The sequence below is a fragment of the Bombus terrestris genome, chromosome 14 (assembly GCF_910591885.1).
Source record: "Bombus terrestris chromosome 14, iyBomTerr1.2, whole genome shotgun sequence".
NCBI classification, from domain to species: domain Eukaryota; kingdom Metazoa; phylum Arthropoda; class Insecta; order Hymenoptera; family Apidae; genus Bombus; species Bombus terrestris.
The window spans coordinates 1,066,031-1,083,714 of NC_063282.1; the positions used below are offsets into that span (position 1 = coordinate 1,066,031).

The 17,684-nt window shown below is 49.7% G+C and overlaps 1 protein-coding gene across 17 annotated transcripts in view; it reads left to right on the forward strand.

Moving 5' to 3' along the window:
- LOC100645846 (ephrin type-B receptor 1-B) overlaps positions 1-17,684 on the forward strand; it is a 93,375-nt gene that overhangs the window by 62,283 nt on the left and 13,408 nt on the right. For 6 of the 17 annotated variants that reach the window (XM_048411734.1, XM_048411731.1, XM_048411737.1 and 3 more), the window contains exons 4-12: positions 13,925-14,210; positions 14,340-14,876; positions 14,947-15,107; positions 15,194-15,458; positions 15,594-15,782; positions 15,928-16,039; positions 16,170-16,240; positions 16,788-16,805; positions 17,406-17,471. In XM_048411734.1, coding sequence (XP_048267691.1) covers positions 13,925-14,210; positions 14,340-14,876; positions 14,947-15,107; positions 15,194-15,458; positions 15,594-15,782; positions 15,928-16,039; positions 16,170-16,240; positions 16,788-16,805; positions 17,406-17,471 — 1,705 coding nt within the window. The remainder of the gene's footprint in view (positions 1-13,924; positions 14,211-14,339; positions 14,877-14,946; positions 15,108-15,193; positions 15,459-15,593; positions 15,783-15,927; positions 16,040-16,169; positions 16,241-16,787; positions 16,806-17,405; positions 17,472-17,684) is intronic. The other 11 variants (XM_048411739.1, XM_048411743.1, XM_003400315.4 and 8 more) reach the window with 5 other exon arrangements.

Sequence of the window (17,684 nt, forward strand, 5' to 3'; positions counted from 1 at the left end):
CATACAAACGCACGCGCGCCCGCCCCGGATGGGTCCACCTCGAGTCACTAGCAGCATAAATTCAACCTTCTGAACTTTCTCGTTCCTTCCATTTTCGTATCTTTCTCTCTCTCTCTCCCTCCCCCGCCCCCTTCCACGCATCTCAAATTCACGACGAATTAATAAGATCGCAGACGGAATAATTCCGACGCGGCACTTTGATCAGATTGTGCACCACTCTCGCTCGCAGCTTAACTCTTCAACGCTTCAGCTTAAAGTGGTTCGATGCTTTACGATTGCCGTCGTTAACTCGATTCTCGGGCGCTCTCTTCCTGTTATTTTTCTTCATCTTCCACGAACCGAACAATGCCCAAAGCTGCATTAAGGTACTTACGTACGTGAGTTCTTTCGCCGAGAGGATAGGTCGAATGCGTTTCGAAAGTTAAACAGTCGAGGATCCCGCGGCCTCTCTGATGTCTCGGCTAAGCCACTCGACCTTCGTGGTAACCACGAATTTTATGTACATCACGGAATAGATCGGATGGAGATTTAATTTCAACCGAAAATATAGTATTGTATATACGACTGTTCCTTGACTTGGTTTAAATCGTCCCGATATTCCTGGCACGAAGACGGAGTTATTCAAATAGTGGAGTTGCCCCTTGGCGAGATTTATGCCGCGAAATGGTTAACTCTGGCGTCTGCCACTCGTTTGTAATGTAAAAATCCGATTTACGAGGTTTGATTGCACACTGCGCTCGCATTTAATCCGGTCTTCGAGCTACTTCTCCAGACCTCCGCGTTCGTTGCACTCTGGTGCGAAGGGGTTAAACTCATCGAAACGATCGGAACTGGATCGAAGACGAACGAGAACGCGTACGAAAAGGCGCGCAAACACGAGACGAACGGGAGAGGACGAACGAAGGGAAGTTAGGAAACGGAAGAACGGGGAGCGGCAGTGGCTTTGAACGGAGCTGTCTGTCTACCATCGGGTATCTAGGATGGCAAAGCCTCTCCTAATGTATCTGTACGTTTGCCATTACGATTCGGTGCGCGTGGGTTAAACTAACGAGACCGGGCGACTGCGAGCGAGAGGGTGAGTAGAGATCAGGCAGGCAAGGGACAGCAGCGGTGGCGGACGACGAAAGCAGGCAGGCTGTGCGCCGGTGTTGGATTAAAGAAAGATGGAAAGCGCGAGCGCGATCGGAACGGAGAAGAAGGTTAGAGAGTGGAATACGTGACGAGGAGAAGGCGCGGCAGAGAAACACCGGGAAAGGGAGAAAGAGGGATATAGAGAGAAGGGGTGAGTTTCCATCTCGATTCGGCCCGGTTTCCATAGCGACTGGAACGTGACCACGTTGCCCATGGGGAAGATGCAGCGAAAGAAAGACGAATATAGACAAGGGGATCGAAAGGAAGGAGAGAACAAGAGAAAGCGTCACGGGTGCGCGATATCGGCACACACGTTCCCCTCTCTCCCTCTCTTCCTGGTTGCCTCGATGTAGCAAAGAAAAGAAGAAGGAAGGGTAGAGAGCGGAATAAATGGATACAGCGGGTAGAGAAGAGAGCGGTTAAATCAACCGTGAGGTCACGTGGGAGCACGGTAGACCCTTCGAAAAAGTTGGAGCGCAACGAGAAAAAGTAGCGACTCCGTTGCTCGCTGCAGAGTCGCCTGCAATTGAATTCGCCCGGGCCACGAACTTGCTGGATGGAAACGCGGCCGTTTCAGCTCTAGCTACACTCGTAACAGGAGTAATAAAATTTTCGTCGGTCGGGAAAATGCGCAGCCCCTGGCTCACTGACTAGAAACAACCTCGCAGACACGACGAAGGAAGAAACCACCTGCCCGAGTCGGATGATAGTCATCTCGACCGTTCGATGATCGATAAAAGTAGTCTTGGGAAATTTCGAAGCGGCACGCTACGAACGCGAAAGAAACGATCCATGGGCTACGCCGAGGACACTCGAGTTTTGGGTTTATCCCGTGAGAGAGAGAGAGAGGAGGATTGCCAATTTGTCGAAGGGGTCTCGGCCGGTTGCACTCTCGGTACCGGTTGGATTGGCACCGCGGTTCGACCCCCTCGAAAGAACCTTGCGCCACAACGAGATCCCTCGCAGTTATCGCGAGTATTGCCCGCACAAACACATCTTAACCGTCGGCACGTACTTTTAACTGGAATCGATGATTCATCTCGTGGCATTGTTGCTCCGAAATGAGCACCGTGCTCCACCAGTTTTCCCTCGGAACGAGACACGCATACCAAAGCTTACGTGCCTCCTACGACAAGGAGGAACGCGAACTGACAGCAGGGGCGAAAGTCAATTTGGAAAACCTCGGCGTGTTCTGACTCGACGAAAGCTGAAGAAGGAACACGGAGGGTAGTGGGATACGTGTCGGACGGACGGCAGGAACGCAATCAACGGCACCCACGAAACTGGCATTTCGGAGAGAGAAGACACCACCCCTTCGATTTACTGCCATCGCGTAATTTCGTCGGTTCTTTGGCCTATTTCGTTTTACGTGCAAAGATTTTTGTCATTTTTCGTCTCCGAGAACACCCTTTGATTTTTATCGCAAGCTAATTCCTGGTCTTTGCGCCGGTAACGAAAATAACAAAATTTTCTCCCACGCTTTAAGCCTTAACGCTTGAAATATTTCTATACAATTTTATTTCGAAGATACGAATCGACGTGAAAATCTGACATTTTCACAAACGTATAAAATATCGTGCAACCACTACGTGGGTAGCTTCTTTTGCTTGACAACGTAAAGGTCGATTCACACGTTTCTACCACGACCAGGAAGCAGAAGTTTCGATACGCGTGATAAAATGACTGTGCCGTTGATAAAGTAGCCGTAATTCGATCTTAGGAAGGGAATCTGCTCGTTATCGCTGGACCGCGTCGTCGCGCGATCAACCCATGCAGTTGCATATAATATCGCGCGATTTTATTGCGCCGACAACTACGAGCTACAGTGTCGATTACGCTACCGCTAGTTACGAAAAACGTCTTCAACCGCAACGAGGAAAATTTAATCAAAGACGTTAGCCGAACGGAGCGTCGAGGTGATTGATAAAACTCGAACGGTATTCCGTTTTGAATATTTTCGACGTTATTCGATAGCACGCGCGGTTCGTATCGTTGCCTGTTACTTTCAATTCGCCGGTGACGTGTCTCACGCCATTGTTCGCCTGCTAGGAAGGATGCGTTGCGTCGAATCTAACGTAAAAAAGAAAAAGTTGCGTGGCTGGTAAAAGAGAGCGAAAGTACCGTTTGCAGTCGGACGCGTCTCTCCGTTCGTTCCTTTTCACGCTCTCCGTGGGACAGGTCTTCCTAATCCGCGGAGGGGTCATTTCCCAAAGAAAAATGTGGCGCTCGTTAAAATTATCTACGACACCGGAGAGGAAAGCAGTCTGAGTTAGAGAAATCGGGTGGAAAATAAAAAGTCGCAGCTGATAAGGCTCGCTACAGTACCGAATGGGGGAGAAAAAGAGGAAAAGAGAGAGGCGAGAGAGCGAAGAGGAGCTGCGAACCGACAGTCGAATTAACTTCTCTAGGTATTTCGACCTTTGCTCGTTTTGTCATTGTCCCCGCGGATAAGGATCTACCGAGCTCGCGCACACCCTGCGTACATATATTTTTAGTCCTTTATGAGCGAGGGAGGAGGATGGCACGCACACGGAGAGCGTGTGCCCTCCGAGTGGTTCTATAAAATATGAGGGACATTAATATTCCGAGCCTGCCGAGAAGAGGTGGTGGATGGAAAGTGGGTAGAGCGGAAACCGGCAACGAGAATCCACCGAGGCAAAGTGGAAACTACTGTCCACTCGGTATTTCGAGAAACCCTGGCCTGCTTTCGTCGCCCTGTAATTGCTCTCTTCTTCGCACCTACGTACGGCACATGTTTTTCTCTCGTACGGCCGAGCCCTCGCTCTCGGCCGATTTTCTCGCGCGAACCCTGCAAATCGCAAGATGAGACTCCTCTCGTAGTCGATTTCGACTACGGACGACGAGCATTGCGAAGGAGCGAGAGTATAATACCAGGTACATTCTGGTACACAGATATATACGGCGACGCTCCGACGGTTGTTTTGCCTAAATTCGCGCCTAAAATTACCCAACCTCGCCATTCATGCTACTGTACGAGACGGTATCTCCGGCTCGGTGTGACGTAAATCTAGCGACTACATCGACGACGATTGTAAAAATTCATATTTTTATAAACACGACTAAAAAGAACGCCTTTGTTTCGTCCGCTAAATATCTTATCGAGTAGTTGGACTTATATCGTGGATTTTACTATGCTTTTTCGCTTGTTCCGACGCTTCTACGCCTCGCTGCTACGAGTTCGCACACGAGTATGCCAAGTTGCCTTTTTAACGAGAGTCCTCGATCGGATGCGGACGTGGCAAAGGGATGCGAGTATCGTTTGGAACTGGTAGCTTCTGACTTTTTGAATCGCTCGTTTCCGTGTAAAAATCTCGCCTCGGGATAAACACACTTAAAAGTTACCGCGAGTTCGCGGTTCGCAAGGACGTGATTCTCGTGGAAAAAATACGGCCACGGAAGGAAGAGCACCAGGGTGAACGTATAGCTCGGTTACATTGTATCTCGCGGTGGTCCTTGATCGCGATTGGACCAGACTCGAGCGAGATTGGATCTGCGAGTATCGATCATGCATCGGCCTGGGCTCCTCCATTCGAGTACTAATGGAAAGACTGGTATTCATGTGAACGGCCTTCGGGGCTTCTGCAGGCCGTTGCCTGCGCACGTCCGTCCTCTCCTTCTCTTCTTCCCGTTTCTTACTTCTTTCCTCCTCCTATTTCCCCTTCTCTATTCTTTCGTCCCTTTTCCTCTTCAACCTCCCCTTCACCACCGCCTCCTCTTTCTTTTCTACTCGGTTCTCGCTGCTTTTCATTCTCTTTGTCCGTCGTTCGCTCGCTTTCTCCTTCTCCATCGCGCGCCTCCAGATCCCCGTATATCTGTCATCTAGGCCGCGTCGTTAGAGGAGAAACTGTGTTTATTGACACGAGTCGTCGAGTGGCTCGTCGCGTTTCCTCTTCCCCTGCACGCGTTCGTGAACGTGCTACGACAAACTGTGTGCACGGCTTAATACGCTACCAGTTGAAATCTTGCCGGCGCCACGCGCGTCTTTCCGCGAGAATTTCGTCCCGCGAGATTCAGCTGATAATGGATTAGAGCCAGGCCGACGGCTAAAGACGAGACCAAAGAGGGTGATACCCTAGTTACCGTCGATCATAGGCTGCGGACGCGTGTTCCCATAACGTTTTCAAGTAAGACGCACCTTGTCGAAAATAAGCAAGCGTTCGGACACTCGCGAATAGCAACGCATTCGCAGAAGTCTGGCGGTATCGTTCGAGTCTTTGGAGAACCGAGTAAATTTTGATAACGCGGCAGAGCTCCAGGAAATTCCACGTAACAACGATCCCAAGATTCGCAGCAGCAAAGATCCGGCAATCTTTAAACGTGTATGGTGTTAGGTGAATCCGAGAACCTCTGTTCTTCCTACGGCTTCTGGGTTCTACTTTATGTTATGGATTCTTCGAGCACCGTTATACTCTTCTGGCGGTAGTTTCCCGAGGGAGCTGCAATTTCCGTCCTTTCGTGGATACGAAAGTTTCACGGAACTCTTCGAGGAGATTAATTCGGAAATTTATCATTGCTGCGAAGAAAAGGCGCTGCTGACCACCGTTGCCAAGTTATTCCACTGAAAAAAAATAAAAGTTGCCCGCTACGATGGATTAAAATTCTCACTCGCGCAAGTGACTAACGAGAATTTCCAGTTCCGCGAGCTGTGTTGTTCTTTGAGTTCGTATCGCGCCTCTGTTCACGACCCCTTGACCACGGATATATCCTGGAGATTCCGGAGGGTGGATTCGATGTCGCGTGTCTTTATTCGAGTATTCTCCGAAATCCCGAATTCGACTCGCTCCGGATCGAGATATATCTTCTCCCTGCGTATACAACAAATCCTCGTTACGTAATGCATTCTCATTGCGTTTTGCCTACCCCTGTATTTTCCACGAATGCATAAAAACTCGCGATAACGCATTTTTTCAGGCTTTTATAAAGAAAACAGAGCGTAGCAATTATCGTCGATATTTTTGTTAAAGTACAGCGTTGCTTATACGCAATACTCGAATTGCTAGAAATCGGGATACGAAGGACATGCAGATACTTTACGGACGGAATGTTTTTGGACGTAGAACAAAACTTTCGTAGAACAAAAAACCAACTGGCTCTCCTCCATTTTTCCAGTCGTGCTATCTCTACAAAGCTTATCTTGGCGACGATCAAACAGGGTGCCGAGGCGGCATTATTTTTTTGGCCGGGTGTCCTCTTCCGTTTCCTCGGAGCGCGAACGCGACACAGGGTGCTCGAGCCCTCGTGAAATTCCTAATTAAGATTCGGGAGACGAAACCCGGGTGAGAGAAGCGAGAAGACCCTCTTCTGCCACGCCGTGTCCCGGCTTCTCTTCTCTCCTCTCCTCTCCTCTCCTCTCCTCTCTGTTCGCCTCTCTCGTTGCCTTTCTTCCTAGGTGAGAGAGCATAGCCGCGGGCCATTGTGACTGGAGCGTACCCCTCGGTCGTTACCCACATTGTTCCATTGTTGGATTATCATAAACACAGTTTCATTATTACGATAAAGATGGCACGTAGCCTGAGAGAGTAGCGTCGAACGAGCCAGGAGAAACGCCACCCCCGGGGAAAAGCGAACTCGGAAACTCAATTTCTCTGGCCAGGAAAAGGGATGGCCGCGTCGCGCACCCGCTCATCTCCGCTCATCTCCGCCTCGACGTTGCACACTGTTTCAGAACGGGAAAAAATTACAATTCCGATCGTTTTTCTGTTACACCTAAATTTCTTTTTCTTTCAAGTTTCTAAATCGTTAAAGAATTTTAAGCATTTTTTTACGGCATACGTCTGGCGCTAGACGTGGTTGCAAGACGCGGCATCGTTCACGGGCTAGACAACTGTGAAAATATTTGACCGGGCAGAGAGTCGGCCGAGGAAACGCTCGATTAGCCGGGGAATCGTATTTTTAATTTAATAATCTGGTCGACTCGGCTGCGGGAGATACACGGATGCGACGAGCGGCTTCCTTCAGCCCCCCTTATATTCGGTCAGAAGAGGCGGAAGGGAGTACGCGCGTCGATATTTCCCCGAATCGAAAGGCAATTCCGATAAAATAACTGCGGGCGTGAAAGGTCGCGAAAGGAAGAGGGGGAAACGAGCTCTCGAACACAATGGTCGTAGGAAAGCCGTTCGCCGGCAGGTGAAGATCGTTTTGCCGCGTACCATCTGGACGACCATTGTACGGCTCGTGTATCGACGTGTTCCGAGGACTCGATTATTATCCAAATATCGTGTCCATCGGCGGAACCGCAGTCGGCGACGATGCTAAAACCAGTTCAAATAGCTAACGAGACTTCGATCGAGGTTCTCGCCGGCATGCAACCTACCGTGCAACTTGACCAAAAAATTGCTCGCCGTTTACGCGTAGTGGGCTGCGAAAACTGCGCGTTGACGTCTGGTCCACTTTATTGGGATCCTTTGTGGACCCGTAAATTTTAATCAACGCATAGTTCGCTTCTCGCGTCGCCTCTGCGTTAGTCTACGTTACGCGCGTACGCGGGGATCGATCTGTACGGGCTACCGAAATTCCTCGACTATTTCTAAACAGTCACCGAAAGTCCGTTATAGCTGACTTTGGCGGAAAGCGAAGCGTGGACGAGTCGAAGGACAATGTCCCGTTAAATTTTGCGTAGTCGTGGAACGCGCAGGTCTCGTTCGGATATCGGTGCCGCGCGACTGCACTGGAGGGCGTCAGATGCGCCTCATTCGTGTGCACGTTCCCTGTCACGACGAGTAATTGAGTATATAATGGATTCCTGCGACTGCGATACGTCAAACTGACAGGTCCAGGGGCGTGTGTCGAGGGCTCCGGCCGACCAGGTCCTTCGATATTAAAGCCAAACCCCTCGGCCTCACCCTCCTCCAGCTAATTCGTGACGATTTTACGAAGCCGCTATTTTTCTTCCTTTTCTCTCGTTCCAGTCCGAAGGACGGAGAGAACAAACGAACGCAACGAGACGCGAATCTTTCATCCTTCTCCGTGTTCCCTTTCCTCCCTCTTACGAATTAGCATAAGATCAGTTCCACTCGCGCGCATCCCCCAACCGCATCAGGCAGCGGCGAGGGTTGAGATCGAACAGGAAGAGAAAAATTACATCGAGTATGCAGAACGATCGAAGCCGGCGGATCCGCAATTTTACCCCACGTTCGATCGCCGGCTCGTTGCAGCGAGCCCATAACCCGACGTGCCGGCTCGTCTGCTTCACGATCATTGCCCGGCTACGCCCCTTACGCGCCGACACTCGTCAGCCAACTCGAAATAGCACCGGGATATCGCTCGGTGTATCTTTGGACCAGACTCCATTCACACTCTCCAACTCCACGCAACTCGCGCGTTGGATGTTCGCGAGTCTCTCGTTCTTGTTGTCGCTGCTTTTATTGCCGTGGCCTGCGTGGCTGACTGTTTGTCGGCTGGTCGAGGTTTCCCGACGTCGGAGTAAATCGCGTTGCCCAGCGTCGCATACGTTTTCGGCGACCAACGTTGTTACGCAAAGAACGATGACTCGCGGATGACCACGGAATTCGCTCGAAAGCCGTAGATTATCGTAGAAGCTACTCGGGAGGTCAAGGTTCCGACGTACACCGGACCGCGAATTTTTATACAAATTCGTACTTTTGTATAAAAGTTCGTAATTGATATGGAACGGTAAACGACCGAATGAAATACGATAAAACTTTTTTGCTGGTTGAATTCGTCAATCTGTACACGAGTTGCTATTATCCGAACCAAAATGAATAGGTTAGCGAGAAAAATTTACGATCCTCCTTACGCCGTGGTCGGATAAATGAAGGTTCACCGTACGTTATATTCGTGTCCAAGTACGCACGAATAGTAGCGTACACCTTGGCAAGAAGCGAGATAAGAAGCGAGAGACGAGTTCAGAGTCGGCCAAGCTCTTTCAAAGAAGCTTGGAAATGCACGGGCCACCCCGTACGGTCGAGTTTTCAGACCCCCACGTGACCGAGCAGCCCTCCTCGTTACAGCGTGACGTGCCGTCTCGTCAGGGGCGACGGTCATTGGCGCGTTCAGCCCTTCCGACACGCGACACCGACGACACGTCGAGTTAACTCGAAATATTACGACGCCAGTTAGGCTCATTACGGATGGATGGCTATCGATGGACACGAGTCGTCGTCGTCGTCGTCGTCGTCGTCGTCGTCGTCGTCGTCGTCGTCGTCGTCGTCGTCGTCGTCGTCGTCGTCGTCGTCGTCGTCGTCGTCGTCGTCGCCGCTGATACCCTACCGCGAGACACAACCGCTGAATTCCCTCAGCGACGAGTTTCAGATAGGAATTCTTCTTCGTTTGCCGAGTGCCGCGAAAATACGGGGCGAGGTCAGAATCGTTTCTCGTGGAACGCGATAAACTTGGATCTAGGGCCGTCCTTGGACGATCTAAATGCCTCGTTCGATGGGCCGACAGTTTCGTCGCGGAAGTTGACGCGATTGTCGGCGATTTTTCCACGCGACGAATCGAAATACCGACATCGGCGCGGTGTAATCGAATTTTCGCAGAAACCTCGTCGCCGTCAGGAGTCGATTTCCCGATCATAAATCTGACGGCTGAAAATTGCTTCGCAACGCTCCGATGCCGAGAGAGAGAACGATTTGTCCTATTCCGTGATCCCCCGACGAATAATCCGGGAATAAATTCTCATCCGATCGTTTCTTTACCCTCTTTTCGCCTCGATATTTTCTCCCTTTTCCGCGTAACGCAGCCATCGAAAGAGAAATCTCAGTTAACGCCCGAGACCCATGGAAATGCTGCTTAAATGGTGTTTCCACGCACTTTCCCCATGCCGAGGCGCCGCTGTATCAGACCGAGGGTGCCGAATAAACGGCTACATAAAGTTCAGCATTGCAACCACCCCTAGCACCATACGGAGGGTGGTCAGCTCTTTCGGCCACACATATGTGCACTTGCTCGAGCACGACCCTCTTTCATCTCTTCGTATCGAATACCTCTACCGCTTCTTTAAAAGCAGCAACGAGAAACTTCTCGCCCAGCCATTTTCCCGTTAAGCGAATCCTCTCGGAAACCAAACCGATCAAACCTACTTTTTGTTCGTTTCCTGATTTCCTTACGTACCGAGGTTCGATAAATAACCTCGTCTTGCTACGGCGTTAATGAAATTTCAAAATGTTTTGTATTAAGTACGCGATATATTCGGGAAAAGTTTCCTCGAGCGTGCAAATACTTGAAGCACGTTCTATCGACAGAGTCTTTGTCTTAGCAGCCTGAACGTGATTCGCGATGGTCGATTTCGCAAGAAACGATTGAGCAAAAAACGATTTCGCATTGACGATAGACGATAGACGCGCAAGCTGTTCGATCGTATTTCCGCCGGCGCAACTTGCCCTCCAGTTAATTTAACTTTCGCGATTCCGTGGACCGTGTTACTCGTGGCCCGCGGTAACGCGCGTTCCTATGGAACAGCCGGTAGAATGTGATGCACGTAGCACGAGCAAGAGAGTAGTACGTGCGCCCGGTTGCTGGCAGCCCCAAGGGCGAGGGACGATGGTCGGGAACGAGAGCTCGATATATATTAAGATCTACAAACCCTCCGCTAGACCGAAAGTTCGTCCATCCCCCACGCAACCCCCTAAGTCTTCTCTCTAACTCCTTTTGCCCCGCTCGACCGGAGCTACACCATCGGAATTGCGATTATGGTGGCAATATTACGGTTCACCGAGGGAGAGAGGAACCGTTTCGTTCCTAGAGCTACGTGGCCACGGAATAAGGAAGGAACGAACAGACGGAGAAGGCTTCCTCTGCCCCTTCGTCTGTCCGCAAGATTCCCTCTTCCAACAAGTCGTACTACGAGCCGCTCGCTCGCAGAGCTTATTGGCTTTATTTCGAAACCGGCAGTTCATATCTATTTACTGGCGCAGGGTGATCCACGAGGAAATAGAAAACGGCGAGTGACTCGACGAGACTGGTCTGCCTGCTGTGGCCAGGGATGCTCGTGTTCCCCGACAAATCGATAGCTTAATGCCTCGTTCGTGTAACGTGCGTTACACTTTATTGACGACGACTGAATTCCATCGTTTTCCGTGAACAAGAACGCGGAATTCCTCCGACGAACGAATAACAACGCGGAACGAAACTTTTTCCCCTATTTTATTCGTCGAGTAAGATTCTTTCTCGGGTCAACGTCCGTTCTGGCGTTCTCCTAATTTAATTCTCTTCTATCGATCTCGTTGTATTTTATTTATTGTTACACTAGCGATGCTCGAGCCTCGGCGTTACGTCACGCGAACTATGTAAATCAAAGGTTATCGACTCTCCGACTCTGTTCGCGCGAAAAATTCCTCCTTTCGTACAGAGGTAGCTGATTTTCCCGTCGATAGGTATCGTCTCTTGATCGGAGAAATTAGCGATCGGAAACCGACGAGATCGATCGGACGTAGCGCGCGTTGACGGTCGTCGAGAACGACCGCGTCGACATAATTTCCGAGCGAATTAACGATCATCGATCGATGCGGCGAGGTGGAGCGCGGCGATAGTATTTTTCCGGTGGACGTAGACCGAGCGTTCGGCGTGGAGCAAATATCCTGGCCATTCATACACACGCAGCAATTAAAACCGACGAGTGAAATATATTTGGCTGTCGTGTTCCCACCGAGTTCGCGCATTTGCCTCTCGATCGACTCGCATCGCCATCGTTCTCCAACGAATCTTTCTTTATCTCGACCGATTTCGGAAACAACATCTTGGATACAAAGTGGATTGGTGTGGCGACGGTCGATCGATTTCGGCTAATTGAGAGGCGCTGCTCGCGATCCGACAAATTCGCCGTTTCATCCGATAAAGAGTGGCACGCTAACGTATCCGAGCCGCGAAACGCGTTAAGTGGCGTAATTAATTTCGCTTGGAATCTCGCCATCGTACCGCACCGAAAGACAGATTAAAGAAGTAGCTTGGACGTTGATATACCATTCGGCTTCTCTCTCTCTCTCTCTCTCTCTCTCTCTCTCTCTCGGTTTCTCCTTTGCCTTTTCTCGTTCTCTTTTTCTCCGATTCCCGTGGCGATGAATAATTTCGGGGAAGAATCGTGCCGTCGGGAAATCCGGCTCGCCGAAAAATCGTAGCGGCGCGGCGCGTTAAAAAGAGGACGTCTCGGCGGGACTCAATTAAATTCCGCGGGCGTTAACGACGCGCGTACACTCTGTCTTTTTTCGGTTCGCGGCAGCCGCTGGAAGCCTCCGACGAAAGAACGGAATGAAAGCGGTTGCCGAGGGACGAAGAGGGACGAAGAAGGAGAAATAGAGGGAGAATGAAATGGGCGGGTGTAGAATTTACCGTGCTAACGCAATTTCCCAGGCGATAAAGCTGCCGCGTAGGCGTCGAAATAACATCTCTACGACTTTTCTTCGTTCCTCTAATAGTCTTCGCGCCGTGCGATATTACCTGACGCGTTCTACCTCTTATGATTCCTTCGCCGAGAATATAACATCGGGTCGAGCGAATGCCGGTCAAAGTCGTTTCGTTTCTTAGGTAATTGCGATCGGCGCGTGATCCTTTAAACGCGTTCGTTAACGACCACGCAACGAGCCGCCATGACTTTTCTGATCGCCGCACGCTGACCAGAGATGAAAGAATCGGTCCTTCGTCTCGTCCATCTACCGAAACGAAATCGTTTTTTTCCCCCTTGGTCCCTGCTCGTCATCTTTCCCCGTAATAATCTCTTTGTGCTACCGAGTAACCGTACGGCTGAATTTATTGCGGCCTCCCTGCCGGAAACACGTCCGCAAGAAAATCTTCTGGGTAAGAAGCCTGATCTTCTCGATCTACCGTTTTTTGTCCGTTCTTACCTACGTAGCCTTTCCTCCGCGCGAGAGACCAAGTATCGAAAGAGAAGGAGAGAATAGTCGAGGATGAAGAGAATCATCGTCTGTCGACGAGGAGAAGGACGACTACGAAGACGACGACGACAACGACGGCGACGACGACGACGACGACGACGATCGGCGACGATGGCGACGACGGCGGGTCCTTCTTGCCCGGCCGGAACTTTTTGCGGTCTCTCTCGGGACGAGCCCAAGCCGAGGGGGGCAATAAAACTAATGGTAACGCGCGCCGGTAATTCCTTGCGGTCTGTTTGTCGCAAGTCGACGACCTGGCCTCTCCGCCTCGTCATTTGCCGAGGGAGGATACCGCGTTCAACATCGACGGACAAGTGGTTCCTCGGATCGGACATGGACCAGCGTGAACCTCCTCTCCCTTTCTCTCTTTTTCGCTCATCGCTGTCCACCGATCGAGCCGATAGAGATCGGACAGAGCGTCTCTATCCGACGACTCTCCCTTCTACCACGAGAATAAATCTGTCGAAGCTGGACGCGCCGGGGCTGCTGCCTCTTTGTCCTCTGACTCGAATTCTTCGCAACTTCCGCAAATCCGTCTTCGTTGTTTCTGTAAATTCTCATCGAGGCAGTTGAAACGAGCAGAGGGAAAGAAGCTGAAGACGCGTAAAGAACGGCGAAGGGACCCGCACGCGGAGATAGCTCCGACTAGGGGTCCCCGACAAAGCTGATTTCGTTAGATGCTGACTCGGTGAAATCTCGCGTAATCCGAACGCAAACACCCGAGTCTCTTCGACGAGGATCCCGAAAGGGGATCCACGCGGCGTCTCGCGTTATTTAAACAGCGTTTATCTTATCGAGGTTCGTCCGGACGCACGCGTGGGTCAAACACCTGGCGAATAAAATGTCCCGGTGTGTGTTTTTCTCGTTAACGGTTAATCGGATCGTGCAGAATTAAGATCGTCCGTGCTCTCGTTTGATTGCAGTGGGTGGAAGAGTCGTTCACGAACTTCGACAAGGGCATCAATTGGCGGAGTTACGTCGTCTGCGACGTAGCGTACAACAACGTGAACAATTGGCTGTGGACGCCGTTCATCGAGAGGGGACCGGCGAACCGCATGTACATAGAAATACAATTCACGACTCGTGACTGCTCGTTGTTCCCCGGAAACGCGCTCAGTTGCAAAGAAACTTTCAGTCTACTTTACTACGAGTTCGACGTGGCTACCAAGGAACCGCCGCCGTGGGAAACGGATAGTTACAAGTTGATCGGTAAGCTTGCCAAACGTGTTTCTCGACTTCGCGATTCAGAAACTTTCCCGTATAGTACAAGCCGTGTAAAACTGTCGGAATTTAGCCGTTGTTCGAGTCGCGAGACGAAACCGATCGTTTGATCCACAGGACGCATCGCTGCTGGCGAGGGAAGGTTCAACACTAACACCGGGGTGGTTATAAACACGGAGGTCAAGTCCATTCCAGTGACGAAGAAGGGCGTGTACTTTGCGTTCCGCGACCAGGGAGCTTGCATCTCCATCTTGGCCATTAAAGTTTACTACATCAGCTGTCCGGAGATCTCTGTGAACTTTGCACACTTCCCGGCAACGCCAACGGGTCGCGAAGTCGCGTTGATCGAACAAACGATCGGCACTTGCGTGGACAACGCCGTGGTCATCGAACAGCCAACCTTCCTCTGCAAAGGAGATGGCAAATGGTACCTGCCTAACGGTGGATGTCACTGCAAACCTGGCTATCAGGCTGACGTCGAGAAGCAAGCGTGCACCGAGTGCGCGATCGGTAAATTCAAACACGAAGCTGGGTCGCACAGTTGCGAAGCTTGTCCGGCTCACAGCAAATCCTCCGATTACGGATTCACCGAATGTCGATGCAACGCCGGTTATTTTAGGGCCGAGAAAGATCCGAAGAAAATGCCTTGTACACGTGAGTTTCTTAACTTTGTACCGTTGATCCTGCCCGATCGAGGATATTTTATCGATTTGCACGTTTATAGAACCACCGTCGGCGCCACAAAATTTGACGGTGAACTTCGTTGACCAGTCTACTGTGATTCTGTCGTGGAACGCGCCGCACATGCTGGGCGGCAGAACAGATACGACTTACAGGGTGGTCTGCGATGCCTGTAGTATGGGCGTCAAATACATTCCCAACACCGTGAGTATTTCCTCTCCGCTTTTGGTCGATTCGTTTTCCTGCGAACGAGGAAACGCGCGTTAATTCGACTGGTTTCGATCAAACAGGAAGTTTTCAACGATACGAAGATCACGATAACGGGTCTAAACGCGGTGACCACGTATCGATTCCAAGTATTTGCCGAGAACGGTGTGTCGGCGTTGGCTGGAAAATCCGAGTACGTGGACATCACCGTCACCACAGAAGCTAGCGTACCTAGTTTGGTGAGCAACGTCAGGATTACCAGCGTGAAGAGTTCGGAACTGAGCATTAGTTGGGACGCTCCGGTAACCGAGGTCGGTGGAGACAGCGATCTGGTCGAAAGATACGAAGGTAAAGTTGCTTGTTTCCCATTGATCCCTAAAGTGCGAATATATAACTTTAACGACACGTTCGTCGTAACCTAACGTGTAACTATAAATACGTATAAATTAATTTATACGTTAATATCGCGTGATCTCGTTTCAGTGAGGTGTTATCCGCGATACGACGATGCTACCAACGCTACGGTTATACAAACTTCCGAGTTATCCGCGACGTTCAAGGGCCTAAAACCATCGACGGACTACGCGATACAAGTACGAGCGAAGACTACGCGAGGCTGGGGCGAATATACGCCCATAGTTTATAAAAAGACGCCTCATGCTATGGGACTAGGTGATTATTAGGATTAGTTGTATCACGCGTTCCCTCCCAATGAACCATTCATTCTCTCAGTCAACAGTTTACAGCGATTTTACGACACAGCGTGCATAATTAAAGCGTAGTTTCTCAATGGGGCATGTTTATTCGTCTTTCACAGACTACGTCGGAGAAGATGACAATATGCAAGTAAGGATCATAGCAGGAGCTATCGTTGCTGTGGTAGTCCTTCTGGTGATCATCATTATCATGACCGTTCTAATTTTGAGAAGGTAAACGGATTGTTTGTAACATTAAGTAGTAAATTAAAGACGATACAGATTATAATCATTGTCCAAGCATTTACTTTGCATCGCGGCGTTTCATTCGACTCTGATCTGATTTGGTATAATTTCGATACAGCAGGGCCTCGGACGAATGCAACAAGAAACAGCCCAGTGACTGCGATACCCTGGAGTATAGAAACGGCGAAGGTACGTTTGTCCGATGCCGACAGGCTTCGATTCTCTTTTCTTTATAAATTCATTATCGCTATAACCCCTGTCACTTTTATAGTTGTTTCACTACGCCCTCGTGTCTTGTGACTAATATTTTTGGATCACCACCCCCCCGTTAGATCCAGCAAGTATCGACCCCAGCCCCATCGATGTATACAATACCCCGATGATTTATGTCTTGTCGCTAAACACCCAATACTTTAGAAGTACTTCTTCGCTATCTCTCTCTGACGAAAGAAAGATTATTGAAAAGTGGTTCGTTTAAAGAAAAGAAAAGAAAACGGAAAAAGTTATTCAAGTCCGAGAACGGCTTCAGGCCAGCGAGTTAAAAAAGAATGAGAGACGATCGCTTACGAGCAAAATTCATACCGATCTGGCCCACAACCTAAGTACCATTATTCTAACAAAATTCTTTCGATTCTTTCTTTTCATGTGCGATTCCCCTAATCTATCGAACCTGCCTCCATGAAAAATCCATGAAAAAATCCAATGAAACAATGTACACAATCGCCTGCTACTACAGGACTAGTTGTGACCTACAGTAAGTCTTCTCCAACACCTCAAATTTTTTTTCTAGGAACTCGGTTTTGCGTAGTTATCTTTGCACCCCCTTGTACATGCATCTCTTTGATGCGTTCTAAATTTTTTACGCACGGGCACGCACGATCTTCTTGCTCGCTCCACCGTCGAACAGACGAGCGCGATATCAGCTTTGCGTACAATACCAAGTACCCTCCGAAGATGTGCGTGTACGTGCTTTTCATGCTTGCGTCATACAGTGTGCATCTACGTTCTGCATGCGTATGTTGTTAGTTGTGTTATCGTTGGTACTGCACTTGTTTTATTTGCGGTATGTTGTTTTATATATTTTATCCCCCTTCCTTTTTTGTTTTTCATTTACACGCGAGAATTTATACGCGTGCAACTATCGCAGAAGCCGAAGACAAGAACGCACGAAGATCAAGCAAGCGAGAATTAAACGCGTTTCCTATCGTTTCTTTTTTTTTTTTTTTTTTCAAATTCTCTCTCGAGTCGTTGCCTCTGTTCGGTCGCGTCATTAAAACTCTGCTCATCGTACATCCTTCGCTTCTTTTTGTTTGCTGTTTGTCAATTAGTGTGTTGGTTGTTGTGTTGTTCACAGTGCACTGCAAAATGGACAGTTCACCGATTGTGACAACCCACACCAACAACAAGAGCAAGTCCTCGCGTAAGTCCTTGATCAGCCCGAGTAAAATTTCGTCGAAATCGTTGAATCCGGAGGGGACGCGTCGACGCAAACCGCTCTCTCCTCGTGATCCACAGAGTCTTCGAGACACTTTTCACTCGCTCAAACTGGAACACCACACATTTGCCCTTTTCTTATTTTCCTTTTTACCTCTGCTTTTATCTCTCTCTCTCTCTCTCTCTTTCTCTTTTTTTT